This window comes from Gymnoscopelus braueri (genome assembly GCF_963280865.1).
Source record: "Gymnoscopelus braueri genome assembly, chromosome: 2".
In the NCBI taxonomy this organism is placed as follows: domain Eukaryota; kingdom Metazoa; phylum Chordata; class Actinopteri; order Myctophiformes; family Myctophidae; genus Gymnoscopelus; species Gymnoscopelus braueri.
In genome coordinates, this window is record NC_137604.1 from 54,759,922 (window position 1) to 54,777,796 (window position 17,875).

General features: G+C 41.1%; 1 protein-coding gene across 3 annotated transcripts; it reads left to right on the plus strand.

Annotated features, from left to right (window-relative positions):
• Positions 1–969: 969 nt before the first annotated feature.
• On the plus strand, positions 970–16,649 carry sp2 (sp2 transcription factor). Of its 3 annotated transcripts, none has more exons than XM_080456851.1 (8): positions 970–1,009; positions 3,570–3,641; positions 4,719–5,447; positions 6,169–6,384; positions 7,035–7,326; positions 10,003–10,180; positions 10,539–10,732; positions 12,931–16,649. In XM_080456851.1, exons 2-8 carry the CDS (start codon positions 3,576–3,578, stop codon positions 13,029–13,031), a joined length of 1,776 nt encoding a protein of 591 aa, XP_080312977.1. In that variant the 5' UTR covers positions 970–1,009; positions 3,570–3,575; the 3' UTR covers positions 13,032–16,649. The 3 variants fall into 3 exon arrangements, with proteins under 3 accessions (XP_080312977.1, XP_080312975.1, XP_080312976.1); XM_080456849.1 differs by having other exon boundaries at positions 975–1,009; positions 3,562–3,641; XM_080456850.1 differs by lacking the exon at positions 970–1,009 and adding an exon at positions 1,038–1,113 and having other exon boundaries at positions 3,562–3,641.
• The last annotated feature ends 1,226 nt before the right edge of the window (positions 16,650–17,875 follow it).

Here is a 17,875-nt window from a genome sequence, read left to right on the forward strand (position 1 = left end):
ATCGGCAATTTTCCCCATGCGACACCGTCGTATAACGAAGTACAAAAAATAGGGCTTATAAAGTGGTTAAACACTACTCGAAGGTTTATCTGTTGGGTTAGAACCGCCCTCTCCGACACCATCTCGGGGTGCCATTGGTCAAAATGTAATCCGTCTCCGACGATGACGAGACGGCGTCTCGCGATTGGCCGCGTTGAACGTCAATCAAGGATGACGGCTCGTGGCGATTGGCCGCTTCGCACATCCGTCGGGGATCTATTGTCCGTGGATTGGTGCAGGCGCGCGGGTGGCAGTGTTGCCATGTCCGCTTATTATAAGCGAATTTGGGCTTGTTTTTCTGCAGAGTTGCTTGTAAATATTGGTTAGTTGCGGGTTGCGTGTTTTTGGCCTGGTTTCGAAAATGTAGTTGCTTATTTGGGCTTATTTCTAAAGTGTAGTTGTTTATGTGGGCTTGTTTCTTAAGTGTAGTTGTTTATGTTGGCTTGTTTCTTAAGTGTAGTTGCTTATTTGGTCTTGTTTCTAAAATGTAGTTGATTGATTATTTGGGCTTGTTTCTAAGTGTAGTTGATTATTTGGGCTTGTTTCTAAAATGTAGTTGATTGATTATTTGGGCTTGTTTCTAAAGTGTAGTTGACTATTTGGGCTTGTTTCTAAAGTGTAGTTACTTTTTGGGCTTGTTTCCTGAATGTTGTTTAAACCACTGCAGTGGTTCTCAAAATTTTCATGTCAAGGACCCCCAAATGAATTTCTTTGAAAATAGCAGATCTACAAGCTCACAACGCATCACGGTGCGACGTGTCGTGAACTTGTAGATCTGCTATTTTCAAATAGCCAGCGCTCATTTGGCCAATAAGTGGCTTCTTTTGGGCTTAACCGTTTTCACAGACCTGGGTTGACTTGGTTGCTTATTTCTCTCGCAGAAGAATCTGGCAACGCTTCCGCGAGGCGGACTCTTCCATCAGGGCTTCAGCTCTTCAAGGCTCGCGCAGAGCGAATGTCGTCATGAGCGGTGGGTAGGAATTAAAACATTGTTGGTGTTTATAATACATTGTACTTGTAGTAAAACGTTATGTTTCGTCCCGAACCGAAACACACTGAATGCATTACCAATAAGTACGTTTGTGGATCAAAATTTGGGGCATTGTGTACATCCTAATAAAGCAATGCACTTCCGGAAAAAGGGGCAGCCTTTTTACTGTAACGTTATCAAAGAGTTTGACTTGCTAGCGTTAGCTACGCGTCAGCTAAGCTAAGGCTAGCAAATATGCTAGCTGGTAAGCTCACTGTTCTGTTGCAGTGGGCTTGCTGTTCTTTACTGACTTGCAAAGCAGTCCCTAGTAGTTACAAAGTTAAACTTCATTTTTATTTGTCTGTACCGTTATTAAATGGAAACAAAGTTCACTTGTTTCACTAGAATTAGCATTTTATTATCGCCTCGCACGGTTGTAGTAAGGGAAAATAACACACATGCTAGCCTGTATAAGCTCACTGTTGCAGTGGCTTAGTTTTTCTTTACTTACTTGCAGTCCTGGTAGTATTCACGTTAAACTTATGTTTTATTTCTGTGTACCGTTATTGAATGGAAACAAGTTCACTGTTTGTGTGTTTTAACTAGAATTAGCATTTATTATCGTGTATTATATTGTTGTAGTGGAAAAATACAAGCTGCAGCAGCAGTATTGAAGCTCGTTGCTGCTACTAGTAGTAGTAGCCGTTTCAGAAGCCCTGCTCCTCGGCTTGTGAGAAGTATTCGTTAGCTGGTTGGATGTCCAGAGGATCCACTACTATGTGTTAGATGGCGGCGCTGTTTTCAGGCCGCGCGCAGCCCGGATTTGTGTGTGGTGGACGGTTCTTTTTTTCTTCTCTCCCTTTCCCCAATCGTGCACTACTGAAGTCTTGAGTTCCACACACACTCAAACACACACACACACACACACACACACACACACACAGATTTGTGGTTGCACCGGACCTCTTTAGATCACCTTTGCTGCTTGTGAAAATGGATGAAATATGTGCATTTTGTATTGCTTGTACCTGCCAGCTACTGTGCTTGTTATGATCTAAATATGCAGACATTGATGCTGATGGGTCCCAGACTCACAGTCAGAATGTACCTTGAGCAAGAAGAGAACGGAAGAGTACTGTTAGCGCCCAACGTTTTGAGGAACCTTGTTGCAAAGTTAGCAGATTCAAGTCACCGCCAAGCCATTATTGCATGATCTGCTTAACATACATAGCTTTCACCAGAGTTGGCTACAATACACGCTATACATAGAGCCACAGTTGCCTCATTTAACTTGCAAAGTTCTGCGCTGCAAAACGATGCACAAGTCAGCACAACCAATTAACATGCATGTAGAGATGGTCATGAGATGAGATGGACATTTTTAGCAACACAAGCTTTATGTGCATTGGATTTGTGCAGCTGGGAGTTACTTAAAGTACCCACATGCATTATAGGTATTGCTGTCATAGGGATGTTGACATTGGAGTGTTGGATTGTTAGTCTACCTTTTTATCTTGTCCAATGCTGCAGGACAGATTCCCATATATTTCTGAAGTTCAAATAAGCTGACCCAAAGGAATATGGCTTCCATGTTATATGGTAATTTCTAGCGTGATTTGACACTGTTGGGTGTCTAGCTTTACCCTGTGTCTGTGTCCAGGATTGAACCCGGCCTAAAATCTTGAAGAGCCTGCCCTAAGTGTGTTATGATGCTGAATATGATGCACATTAAGCAGGTGCAAGGATTATTATCACAGTTTGTTGCATGGCTATGCATTTCATAGTAAATATTCAGAAAAAAGGTTATTTTACACAAAATCAGCACCTAACTTGTAAATGCTTCTCTCTACATCTTATTGTCATCTGTTCCAAAAACAATGCTGAAATTGGTCAAAATATAGCTTATTACTCCCATGAACTGCCAAATCGCAAATCAAGAGAGGACACTTCATGTTTACCAGTTAATCAGTGGGTGAATAGTGCTTCAGGTCCACAACATACTGACTGATACAGTACAATAGACAATACATAAATGCTGTATGCAACAGAATGCAATTATTTTAATTGCTGTATTCTTTGAATTTACTTTAAGTGAAAGCTGTTAAAGGGCACTTAAACTATTTTAAACCATTTTGTTCTATTGTCAGAAGGCCAAGTGAAAATCTGACCTTACACTTTCCAAAGGTGCTGCTGGATAAACTCTGCCAGCCTACATAAAACAAACTTGTTTTACGGCGCCTTAGAGAGTGAGCCGACACGGATGGGAAGTGTTATGTCAGATTTTGAACACATGAAAAGGACAGCGTATGCACGTCCGTTACTCAGGTGCAGGACAAACGGCAGTATCACGAGAAGAAATAAAGTCTGCACACTGGTAATGCTGCAAAAGCGCAGCTGGATTTCTATCGTTAACGTTTCGATCACTCAGTGATCTTCATCAGGTCTTAATACGTATAAGTCCTCTTCTTATGTCAGATTTTCACATGTCCCTCTAACAAAATATTGTGCATGCTTTAACTGCACCTGTACCTAATGGTAATCTGTCATTTCAGATCAACAGGACAGTATGGCTGCCACCGTTGCCGTTAGTCCCAGCGAGTATCTCCAGCCTTCCACCAATTCCTCTTCACAAGTAAGACCCAGTTTAGCGCTATTTATCCTTTTCTTACGCCGGCGTCGCATGCCAAAAATGGCTGATCTATAAGCTCACCATGCACTCACTGCAGTGAGTTTGTAGAGGTTGTGCTTGTCGTATGTCTAGGGCTGTCTCAGAATTTCTGTTGTTGAATTGGATTTAGTAGATCAATTTGATGACTCATCAGACAATCACATTACACTTAGAAAGTTTTACATTTGTGTTTCAGGCAATGCTGATTTAGAAAATTGTCAAGTGCAAAATAGTTTTTTTTTACCGTTTCAAATCAATACATCTGCAGATAGCTTATTTGCTGTCTAATTGCTTACAATGCATTGGACTGTGTACGAATTGTATGTAGTTGTACTTGTAATGTAGAGCTAGGCTACAGTAGCCAGCATGAGATACAACTGCTCACCACTACTGTGGTCGAAGCAGAAAAGAAAGTATGGAATATGATTTGATAATAATGTGTAACACACTTCACATATTAAGCAAATCTCAAAGTGCACAGTACATGGCATAAAAAGGCAAAAATGTTGAGGGGGAGGGGGGACTGACCATTAGAATTGCAGAGATTCAGTGTCAGCCCTAAGTTTGAGTTTAGATGTCACATAGATGTTGCGTCTCAGTGCTCTCCTGACATAACTGTCTTGTAAAAATAGATATAATGTTTAAAAAATATATATAAACATAACACAGTCAAGAAAGAGCTGAGCGTGTACAATGTTTGGTTGTTGTCTTATCTGGAAATGGAAGACATATTATGTAAACACAGGGCTTAAAGTGGAACTTGGCAGTGCAAGGGTTTATGTCAGGTAGAGTTCATTACAGGTCATGTCATGATGTGGCTCTCAGCCAGGAGCACAACCTGCTGATAACAGGAGCATGGCTTTTGTACTAGGTCTTTGTATGTGCATTATCCCTTCATATTTACTATGCGCTGTCTGGTTAACAATGCTGACCACACCCTCGGATTCCCCTCCTGGAATGAATGAACCATTCCTTTAAATGTATTCCTCCCATCAGGGATTGTGATGTAAGTAAGTGTGCCTTTTTGTTTTCCGTTTACAGGACTCTCAGCCCTCTCCCTTAGCCCTGCTGGCTGCCACCTGCAGTAAGATCGGTCCTCCCGCCGCCCAGGCCCCGGTCACGTCTCCTCCGGCGAACCCGCAGCCTCGTAGACTCCTTCCCATCAAACCCGCCCCCATTGCTCCCGCGCCGCCCAAAAACCTGGGCTTCCTCTCGGCCAAGGGCAATGTGATCCAGCTGCCCGCCGGCCTGGGCTCTTCCAGCCCCGGTAGCCCCATCATGCTCACCATTCAGAGCCCGACCCGCGCCAACGCCTCGGCTCCCGGCAACATCCAATATCAAATGATGCCCCAGATCCAGGGCACACAGACCATCCAGGTGATGCAACAGGGCGGCCACCAGTTCCAGCTCATCCCGGGCACCAACCAGGCCATCCTCACCAGTACTCCTATGGCCATGCCGGCACCTGCTACCGCCCCGGTCACGCCGCAGAAGATGATGGCCATCAAGCCGTCTCCGAGGTCGCGCAAACCCAACCACATGGCGTCCAACATCGTGCAGCTGCCCGGCGGACTCACGCTGCCACTCAATGTGGCCACGGGGGACATGGGTGGAGCCCACATAGTCGTAGAGACTGCGGCGTCCCCGCCCACTCCAGTGAAGGGACGCAGAGGGAGAAAGAAGAAGGTTTTGGCCCCCCCTCCCCCGCCTCCCTCCCCACCCCCAGAACAGATGGAGACCATATTGATTGAAACGGACAACATCATTCAGGTAGGGCTGCTCATGTACTGTGCTGACCCATGTATGCTAATCGAGGGCTGTATCCAGCCCAGTATCGTAATCTGCATTTCAATACGATGTAGGGATGTGCCGTACTGACCTAAATGTCACGATTACGAAATTTTACTTGACAATTAGTTGTCACACAAATAATTGTGAGTAACGATTTTAATTTTGTTTTTATCGTTGAACACTGGAACATTATGAATACAAAATACATTTCTGTTTGGCTTTGAAGTTGCACAGGTGCAGATATTACAAAATAACCTAAATATACAAAGAAATTACTGACAGTTATTTAATAACTTTATGCTTTCAAAAAAATATTAATAGTGGAAATAGCCGATCTACAGGCGCACAACGCTTCGTACCGTGACGCGTTGTGAGCTTGTAGATCTGCTATTTCCACTATTTTTTTTCATGTTTGAAAATATATGAAAATCTTTCAACATGGAGACGATTATGCAAAAATAATTGCGATTATCTCAAATAATTGCGATTAGGCGATTATGTAATCATTTCATTTGACCTAAATCAAATTATTCTACTACTATTAGTAATGATTAGGCAATTATTCAACCACTGAGAGAACCTCAGTCGACTGGGGGCTCTCTTAATGATTAAAATTGCGGAATTATTAAAATAATTGTTAGTTGCCTGCCCTATCAATGGCTAATTATAATTTTCGCTGCCTCTCTCACTGTGTTTGCAGGCAGGTAACAACCTGCTAATCGTGCAGAGCCCTGGCCAGCCACCGATGGTGCAACAGGTGCAGCTGATCCAGCCCAAACAGGAACCTCAGATGATTCAGATTCCTCAGCAGGCCCTGAAGGTTGTTCAGGCCGCGTCGGCAACTCTGCCTCCCGTACCGCAGAGACTGTCGAATCCACACAACCTCCAGGCAGCTGCAGAGCCCTCACAAACACAGGTACACATAATACATTAATGCACTCACTGCAGAAACGATACACAGCAAGCTTTCTGATGAAGTATACAGTTACCTACTGTATGAACATGTTTTTCCCTTTTTTTTACAACGGAAAATAACAAGCAAAGTATTCCACCCTAAACAATGTTTTTGAATTGAAAATGTTAGAAATGGCCTATGTTAAGTGAAGTCTTGATAGACTAAGCAATGTTTGAATCTAAATATAAATGTAATCTAATCATACTCACAGCACAGGCATACAGTATCACATGATTCTTTCATGATTCTTTCATCCACACCCTATTAAGTCTGGAAAAGTTTTTCAAGCTTTGAAAATTCTGGGTACTGTCATTTTCAGCTGCCGCTGCGATTTAATATAAATTGAATTAGTATAAATTGTATTGTGCCAAAACTCTAAACTGTTTGAACAGATCATTTCACCCCCAACGTCCAAATCAGGTGATATTGATTGATTGAATACTTTATTAGACAGAAATGTAAACGGAACGAGGTACTGTGAGACATTTGGGCTAAAAGAATAACACAAAAAAAGTCCTGGGGACTTGTTTCTATTGTGGCCCTTTAATGATTATGATCAGTTGAGCTATGATCAGTTGAGCTAATCAAGGTCCTTTTTGTCGCCACGTCAGATCCTGATCAAGACGCCGTCAGGAGAATGGCAAACGGTTCAGTTGCACGAGGCGGTGTCCGCCGCAGCATGCCCTACCACTTCGGTCGTTACCACCACGTCGCCCATGGGTGCTGCCAAGAGGACTTTGGCAGGGGGCCGAAAAGAGAGGACTCTAGCAAAAATTGCCCCAGCGGGGGGGATGATTGCGTTGAACACGGCGCAGCTCACCTCGGCCGCTCAATCAGTACAGACGATCAACATTAACGGGGTCCAGGTGCAGGGCGTACCGGTCACTATTACCAATGCTGGAGGTGAGTTTCTGTTGAAAGGTGTGCACTAGCTACTGCTTTTTCTTAACCTTTTTTTTCCCTTTTTTCTCCGACCTATGCAAATCTATTAGTCGTTATGCCTATTCCAGATTCCCTGAGTGTTCTAGTCCATTGGACCCCTAAATTATTATGCATTTTGCCGCGGACCCCCATCTAATAATGTTTTGTGCCAGGGAGGGACCCCCAGAAGAGAAGATTTATGTAAAGAAAAATTCATTCAAAATTGTTATTGCGTTGGCTATTCAAAAATAGCACATGCCGCGCTGCGAGCTTGTATATCTGCTATTTTTTTAATAGAGAACATATGAATGGTTAAAATGATTGTGATGCTGTATTAACACATTTTGCTGGGAACCCCCGTGACCCCTGGGGGTCCCCGTACGTCACTTTGAGAACCACTGTTCTAGTCCCATCCATGTCACTGTTCGTTCTTTGAGGCTGTAACAGTGATTAAGGGTTGCTATACTATAATGCATTTTGAGTTGAGTTGTTTCCGTGTATGGTTCAGTTAAATGCCCAAGATGCAATTAAAGTGTTGTGTGAGTGGTTTTGTTGTTTTGACTGTGTCTGGTGCTTGAGGACGGAACATTTCAAGGGGACAAACTTGGTCTCTGTGCCGTGGTTCTACTGTGACTGTCTGTCCTGATGAGACGTGTCAAACCTTTTCTTACACTTCTCACACTATCTGACAATATTATTGCAATCAGAAACCGTACTATAGAGATGATATATATGTGACTCCCATAAAAAGGAATTGCATCATCAGTAATCATTTCCCAATACATACTGATGTAATGTACATGGCATGATTGTCAACAGTAACCACCAGACACATACAGTACATACTGTATATGCTGCATTTTATTTATTTGTTTATTTAGACGGGACAGCGCATATTAACGAACAATCAATGTAATGTAAATACACCGGATTTAGCAAAGATGCTAATTTACATCCGCAGTCCACACAAAAACACATAAAAACAGGCAGGCAATAGAGTACATTACATTACACTACACCATTGGTTCTCAAAGTGGGGTCCGGGGACCCCCAGGGGTACTTGAGGGTGTTCCAGGGGGTACCCAGAAAAATGTGTAAATATAGCACCAGAATAATTATGACCTTTTATACTTTGGCTATTCAAAAATAGCAGATATACAAGCTCATAGCGCAGCACCGAGTGCCGCGCTTGTATATCTGCTATTTTTGAAAATTTGTGCAAATCTTTGAATATATATTTTTTTAAAGCGAACATTTGTAACTCAAATCTTTGCTTCTGGGGGTCCCTGGAACAACTCATTTTGGGGGTCCTTGGCATGAAAAAGTTTGAGAACCACTGCACTACACTACACAGGGAAAACTAAGCATAAATACAAAAACAGAGGTACAAAAGGTGCAAAGTATATCTATTTAAGGCTAACACATTTTTACCTGGCTCATATGTTAATGCACCAAGAAAATAGCAGCGTTTTATAGGGTAATTGTATACTAGAGTGAATTGTGTATAAAGTGCAGTATTACTTTCAAGTTGTACAGGATACGTTGTCAAATAAAAAGTAGGATTGATTATGAGTGGTCGCAAGTTTGGTTATCAAGTGACCATTTTATTTTATTGTGCTTGAAGGATTGAAAAGTAGAACAATCTTTTATGGCCAATGGAAGGTCCATGTCGAACAACCCTGCACTGAAAGGATATTTTGTCAGAATATGGTTCGCATGCGCTGCAAACATATTACCTTTGTCAGTGTTCCTTCTATGAGTCTTGAAATGTGTGGATAATTATTTTCTAGTTTTTGAAGTTTGAGAACTACACAGGCGTCAGGAAGCGAAATAGTCTGGAGGAGGGCTTTAAAGGCATAGTTCACCCAAAATCTTTTTTTCTATCAATTTGTCACCCCATTGAGACTTTTTTGTTCATCAAAACAGGCGCCCCCATTATTGTCTATGTAAACCCCCACACCAGTGGCACTGGACGTGTGCCAGCGCTTGTCGATGTGCCGCCCAGCGACCCTTCTCCACACCGCTGTTGTATTTCCAGGGGTCACTGAATTATTGTCATTATTATTGTTTTTCTGAATTCACATTGCTGAAATGTGCATGTGGAACTATCACTCCCTAAGTGTGCTGCAAACAGATGTGCTTGTATCCTGATTGTTAAATGCTGACTTTCCCGATAAAGTCAACAGTTCAGTTCATAGTTGACATTGGCAGTTGGCGCATAAACTCGAATTTTCAATCAGAGAAGAGATCACAAATAATAGAGGGCAGTTGGCTGGCTGTATCCAAGGTATGGCTGAGCTAGGCTTGTCTAGATTTATATTAAACTTTGCGGTTAATTTAGACCATATTATATACTTATAGTGAAATAAGTAGTGCAAAAGCGGTAAAAGTACAAGCTTCGCGCTGAGTTTCGATCTGCTACTTTTGCTACTTTTGTGTGACGCCCGTAGTATGGTCAAGTAAGGCATTCATTTACGAAAAAACACAAAACATTTAAATATGGAGATAAGAGGTTTCTGCCTGACAGCAACGACATATTATAGCAACATATATTTTTCAGAAACGTAGAAGACATTTTTAGAATCGGCCTCGGGTCTTAATGAGTTCATTCTACTTTAATTTGACATATTGTTTAACCCCTGAATTGCGTGTTATCAGGCCAGCAGCACCTCACGGTGCAGCAGATACAAGGAGGAGGACTCCAGCTGGCCGGATCCCAGGGTCAGCAAGCTATCCAGGTAGACCAGACCCTCACTCTGGAGCTGCCCGCCCAGCCTGGAGAAAAGAAACGGCGCATGGCCTGCACCTGTCCCAACTGTAAGGACGCGGACAAAAGGCAAGTCGGGGATCTGCCAGAGATTGTGTCACATGGGGCACCCTTGGGGGATTATGTAGGATCTTTATTTAGAATGGTGGGATTTAAAACAATTATTATAATTTACTGGTCGAAATTGTGGTCACGGATGGTAAGTGTATAAACACAGCATTTAGAGGTCCTATTGTGTAAAAGGTAAAAAAGCAGATGCTGAATATTGTTTTTTTTTTATCTGACATTGCCTATGGATAAAATATGATTTTTATTTCTGATCACCCACGTTTTAGGGGTATTGGTGTAGAGGCTGTCCTCTAAAAGCAGGGGGTATATATGCAGTACACATCTAATGTTGTTGGCCTGTGTCTTGTATAAACTGCAGGCCTGGTGAGGTGGGAAAGAGGAAGCACATCTGCCACATCCCTGGCTGTGAGAAGACGTTCAGGAAAACATCCCTTCTCAGAGCGCATGTGCGGCTGCACACTGGCGAGCGGCCTTTTGTCTGTAACTGGGTCTTCTGTGGCAAGCGCTTCACACGCAGTGATGAACTGCAGCGACATGCCAGGACACACACAGGTTTGTCTGCTATAATGTCTTGTAACGTTCGCTATTATGGTGAGAAAAACAATACTTGGAGAAGTTATCTTGGGCTTTTTTCTCCCCGACAGCCTCTGTTGTTGGCTAATAATTAATACAATTCGTATGGCAATATACGTGCAATACTATTTGCATTACGATACATTTCAATATTTAATTGACTGAAAATGTTTAAATTGAGCTGAAAATACATCCTACTGCATACCGCCTGGGTATACTGATAAAAGAAATTCAAAACCTTACATCCTACTTCGTACCGCCTGGATATACTGATAATAAATGGATATACTGATAATAAATGTACAACTATGTACAAAAATTGTGACAACTAGCTTTCAAAATGCAGGGTTCCCACCCAACACGGACAACCTGAATCTTTTTATTACATTTTCTAGTCGTGTAAAATGACAACATATTTACTAGGATATTTTAACTATTTTATGCTTGTAACAAAATGGTGTATGACTGCAGATTAGGAGTTTTGTAAAGGCTGTGACACCAAGAAGACGTTGGGATTGTGATAATCGTCTGTGGCCGAAAATCTAATGTAGAATGTCTGGCGTATACACAGTTGGTGGTGGTGAGGTGTCTCTGTTGGTTGCTCACCTGACCCTCAAGAACAATTGGTGTGTCAAATAATAGGGGGGGGCGCTCTGTTGCCCTTTTGAAATACTCTGGACCAGCAGAGTGGACATTCCACTGGTTTGACCCCTATGAAAACTGTGTCTCGTTCAAGTTGTATAAAGAAGACAGAGCAGATGAACCAGGTGTCACAATACGCCTAATCTTCGATTTAAAGCTCACGATTCGATATTCGATTTTTTAATTCATTTTCATTATTAGGCTATTGACTCTTGATCTGTAAAGAAACTACTTGTTTCTCAATAATTAACTTTTATTTGAATAAGAATTATAAATAACAAATGAGAATCTAGAATAATAAAATGTTCAACATATTAATAATATAAACTTTGGGTTTGTCATTGACATTTTCAGATTCTTCTTTAAGAAGATTAGTTAACATTCTTTGAAAAGTTAAGATTTTTTCCCATTCCAAGTGGCTATGACTGACTTCCAAAGTTTGCTGGGTAGACAACCCGGCCTGGCGGAGATTGGCTCTTGAGGAAGAGCACACCATTCTTCTAGTTAAGGCAGGCAATCAGTTATACATGGCCTAGCCCTTGTTGGCTGTCATCTTTTTACCGGACAGATGGGTAAATGAAAGGTAATGCAGACTGGACTCTACAATGCAACTCTAGAAAGGGCATTCCTTTCTCCCCATCGGAAGCAGGAATGCGTGGAATGTGCAGAAAAACAACAGCATGCGGCTTCCCTTGGATGTGACGCAGCGCGCACATGTGTGCCATAATGAAATAGTGTGAGAATCGCGATACGGCTTTTGATTTCGGTACGTTGTCGAGCGTTAATTTCAGTACATTTTCGGTACGTATCGAGTATCGTGATGGCCTTAAACCAAACGCTGCGTTATCGCTGGGTATAGATGCAGGCTTCCAGAAAAATATGACCATAATGATCCAACTTAGAATGACATTTTTTATACAAATTACTTTTCTCAATGCTGTCTCAATGTTCTAACCATCCCATCATCCTTCTTCATGGATTAAAGTTCTCGGTCACCACGACTGATATATCAGTCATTTGGACTGGATTCTATAGAAGTCAGCATGTCTTCTATGGAATAATATGCACCAAAAATAGCCAATCTACAAGCTCACAACTGAGGTTATTTTTTTATTAAAAAAAAAAAGCAAAGGCTCTGGAATATATATATATTTTTAAAGCAAAGATTAAAGACTCAATGTGTAATTAATTCAACTGGTTGTTTAGAACAGCAAGGACATAGGATTAGAATGATAATACATTATTGACATAATACATTATTGACATATTTAAAAATTGTATACATAAATAGCAGAAATAGCTCATCTACAAGCTTTTGTGGCGCGTTGTAAGCTTGTAGATCTGCTATTTCTGCTATTTCTTTACATTTGAAAATGTGTGAACATTTTTCAACATGGAAACGGTTATGAGGTTATGCAAAAATAATTGCGATTATCTCTAATAATTGCGATTAGACGATTACTTATTAATTGTGACAGGCCTAGACTTGGCCTGTGAGTTTTTCTTTTTCTTTAATCAATCCTTCTTTCCCACAGGAGACAAGCGCTTTGAGTGCAACCAGTGTCAGAAACGCTTCATGAGGAGCGACCACCTGACCAAGCATTACAAGACACACATAAACACAAAGAACTTATGAGTGGACTGTATACAGAGTATATACACCCACCCACGCACACCCTCATGGACCTAACCCCACAGAATATGGAGTGGGGAACGGGACAAGGATAAATAATGGGGTGTCTGTCCATTGTCCCATAATGGGACAACTCCACAAAGAAGACTCCGATCACCCTTCCACTCCTCCAGGACGCTCCTGTAGCCTGATGTACATAAAACAATCCCTCCTTGGCAGGGATTCTAAAACTGTTCCGGGATTTTATTTGTTTTAATAGAAGTTTTTATTTTCCCCCTCAACCCAATGGATGTCCAGCTCTACTACGCTATGAAATGCGTAGAGGGGGCAAGATGGGCTGGATTTAAGATTCTGTTCTTCAGATGGACAGCTAGATGCAGTTTGGATCCGAAGACTTTGATGCTTAACATTGCCCTGTGTCATCCATAACACCCAAGCTAAGCCTGCAGAACTCCAGGCAGACTTTCCAACCATTAACTTTATTTTATTTTTCAATGGTTTTTGTTGTTGTGGAACACCAACAGAACTCCAAAGTTGGCCCTGTGAAAAGGGTAAAAAAGTTGATTTGCAGATCTCATTTGACCATTTTGACCAACATTTATTTGATCATGTTGTGGCATTTAAATCTGTTTTATTTTACCTTGGGCTTTTTTTGTGATTGGTTGCTATCATTTCAGCCGTTTGGATTTCAACATCTTTTGGCCAACGTATCCAGGAATCTGGAGGACCATTATTATGAAGCTCTGTATCTTACTCTGAAACGTATACAAGTTTACGTCAGTTTTCTTTTTTTTATTTTATGTGTGTATATGCACATACCATCATACTTAACATTAACTCAAATGCAGAGTGCATAGATACCCGGGCGTATTTTTTATGTGTCCTAGAGGTCCCGTCGTTTAGGAAACCAATGATTCTATATAGAGAGAGGTGGTCCTGGCATGTCGGAAGCTATCAATGAGGTTCACTGAACCCTCTGTGATGTGAGCACTAGATGATACTCAATGATATACCTGCTCTCATCCACCCGTTTCCCCTCTGTCATCCTAGCCAGGTTTCTACACAGGCCCTCGGCTTGTGTTTAGTAGCACAAGGGACAGTTACATCAGATAGCGTGTTTTGGGTAAGCTGTTTCCAGAGTAACAGTGTTATTCTGATTAACTGTACGGTTTTGATGGTTTGTAGGCTATGCATCACTACTTTTATGATTTGATTTCCTAATAACTGGCCTGACTTGACAATCATCATGTCACAAGATGCAAAAAAAAAAAAATAACATCAAAAGCTTTCTCAGGCCTATGATCAGTTACATTGTTACATTTATTACATTACTGGCTATATAATAGCTTTAATTTTGAATTCGCACTTGAGAAGTTTAATTCCTATTTATATACAGAAAACCAGCATTAACCCTGATGTACAATATTCATCAAATAATTAATGCAGTTTGTTGACGTTGATTTGGAAATTCTGACTTACCACATTTTCTCTACTATGAAAATGCTAAATCTGATCTGCTTTTATGGGAATTACTTCCATTAACAGAATAGACTAACCTTTTTAATAGATAATCTCTTTGACCAATTTACCATTGGTGCACCTGATGGCAGTCACACCTTTTTGTTCAGTGTTAATTTAGTTTTATACTATGTGTGTGCATCCTTAACATTTAAAGCTGCAATCCTTATTATGTTAATGAATAACATTTTATTTAACCATCTGTATGGTAGATGTTTAATATGATATAAGCAGCACATCTGCAGTGGTTGGAAGTGGGTGTCCTACTTTACAAATTTAGACCCTGTCACACTGGTGGTGTCAGGTAGGACGGTGGTTCTCAACCTGTGGGTCAGGGGTCCCCACATGATGTGGGGGGGGTCCCCAGATGACAGTGAAGTGACTTTAGTTAGTTAAGTAACCTTTTAATACCTATAAGAAAGCAAAGAAAAACACCATTATTGCATTAAAAGTAATCAACAAACTGTGCAAAATAAAACTGGTCAAATATCAGCCAAATTGTCAAATATAAGAAAGAGGCAAGTATTTTCACAATATTTATCTCTGGAACAGAGTCACGCTAAATTTTATGCCTCAACTACAATTCCAAGTGCTTGTCGGGGTGGGGGGTCACAAGTTAAAATATGATTATTTTGGGCGCTCGCGGCCTGAAAAGGTTGAGAACCACTTAAGTTACCCTGCCTGAAGCTCATAAGCCCAAATATCTCCACTGGCCAAGGGTGGATTCCCTTGATCCCCTGAGCGGTACATGTTTGGTTTCCCATGATGCGGCAGAATCCCCGGGTTTGAATCCCAGGTGTTATTTACAGTTGCAACTATACCTCTCTCTGTCGGGAGAGGACATCAAATTTAGGGATTGTAGCTTTAAACCCCATTTGCATTATTGGGTGGTACAAGCTAGCGTTAAGGGGCAGTTCACCCAAAATACAGAAAAAGATTTACAAGTGGCGGACCTGATGGGTCTCAATTAAATGTTTTACAACAAGGTCTGTGAATTATCGTAAGTAACTGCCATGCATTCTGGAAAGAGGTGTTGGTCTTTTTTCTTTTTTTTGTCATTTGGAGTACCACAAAGGACATACCATTGAGTTCTGTTGTATTGGGGTGAGGGAACCCCTCTACGCTAAACATCTCCAAATCTTGGGACATCACAAAATTTACTGAATAGATGGCACTGAGGGCGAGAGGAAAACATGTTATTGTAGTTTGGATGAACTGCCCCTTTAACAAATCAGTCTAGTGTACAAAACACTGAACACAGAGGTGACACTCCTGCTAATCTCCTCATTGCAATTTTGCACTATGGTGATTTGATGCAAGAGTTCATTTGACTTTTGACAAACAGGGTTGTCTTAAAGTGCTTTACCGGGCAACATTTCATATATAGCTTATTTGGGGGGGAAAAGAAAAGTCTGTATATTCCTTTTAATAATGTCTGGAGACCTGAAAGGCCAGTGGGAAGAATAGCAGGAGCCTTCTCATATTTAAGTTTGTATTTTATGTCTGAATAATACAGTATGTATATACATCAATGTCTATTTGACGCAGAAAATGTAGGATAAAAAGTTACACTGCCTAGTATTGTGGCTGGCATGACCAGACCTGAAGGGAGTGGACTTTGTACAGTGTGTAAGGAATAAAATATAATGTGACATTGTATAGCTTCATTCCTGCTTTGTATAAGACTTCTAGATCTCTTTTCTATTGAATTACATAAATATGCCTTAGACAGCTACACCCAGTATTTAAAGAGATTTCTAATTCCAGGGAACGATGTTTGTAGACTTATTTTTATTTTGTTTTAACTTATGTTACATGCCAATTTAATGTGCGCTGACTTTCATGCCAGGCTCTAAATTTGTCATTTTGGTTTTAATTGTGTTTAAAGTATGACAGTTACCTAAATTAAGATTTCATTTTTGTGAATGAAGTGCTTTCCTCCCTTCCCAAGCCCTTATTTCATCTAACATTCTAGACCCCCTTCCCCATGCTCCGTGTATATTAGAAGAAACCAGAGATGCAGCAATTACTTTTACAACTTGTATTAAGGTGCTTACTACAGAGAGCTTGCCCCTTTTCTACAGTCTCCCCCTCAATAAAGAATTAAAATCCTTTGACTGTTTTGTCTTGTGAACCCTTTCATTTCCCATGGAATATTCAAATTAAAAGTAAATTAATTAACGCTGGATTAGAATTTTTGCCCCACTAGAAGCTTTAAGGATGGCTAACAGCTTGGTCCCAAACAACATATTTTGAAAACCATGCCATTGCCTTGGGAAAACAGCTCATTAGTACGTGTATTATGTGTAGTATGACTTATAATTCATGGCATTATCATTATAAAAAAATATATATATCAAATATACAAAACAATTTACAATGCCGGAAGAATGGCTATGTTTTGTGCATGGTAAGATATACTTGAGAAATCACTATCAGCATACAGGAGCAAAGGATGAACCTGCTCTCGCAAGTGGATGATCAATACAACTCAGACTTCCCTGGCCTCTTCTCCCTTGCTGCTATCCTGGAGCCAGGGCTTGTATTAAGTCATTGAAGTTCTGGGCTGGGCTGAAGCTTCCCTGTCCTTCCCTGGACAGGGTTGGGGGCCTGGAAGCCCCCATATGAAGCTGAGGGGCTTTGGCTTGGCTGGACTGAGGGATGGAGGGCCAGGTGAAGGTTAGGCTCCTGGGCTTAAAATGGCTTAACCAACATTGCCGCCTGGTGGCCAAAATGAGACAAACACTAAACGTGTGTGTGTGTGTGTGTGTGTGTGTGTGTGTGTGTGTGTGTGTGTGTGTGTGTGTGTGTGTGTGTGTGTGTGTGTGTGTGTGTGTGTGTGTGTGTGTGTGTGTGTGTGTGTGTGTGTGTGTGTGTGTGTGAGAGTGAGAGTGAGTGAGTGAGAGTGTGTGTGTGTGTGCTATATGTGTCATGATGATAGTTTGTCTAATAATTTTGCTCGGATATAATTTGATCTCTCCTTAGCTCCACATTTTCTCAGTACAAAGCTTACAATGTAGGATACTTATTATGATTTACATTGGCCTGGCCAAATCACTGGATGAAAATGAAACATGTCTTTAACAATGCAATATTGTTCCCTGCATGTACAAATCTCTTATTTTTGTTTTACCACACGGGCAAATCCAGGTTATACCACAGCATTCCTGTGATTTAGAATGAGATAGAATAGACCTTTATATACCTACAAATCCACCTTTGTAGGCTACTGTAACAACAAGCTACATTATGTGCAGTGATGGAAAAAGTACTCAAATGTTGTACTTAAGTAAAAGTATCAATACTGCAATGCAGTAATACTCTTTAAG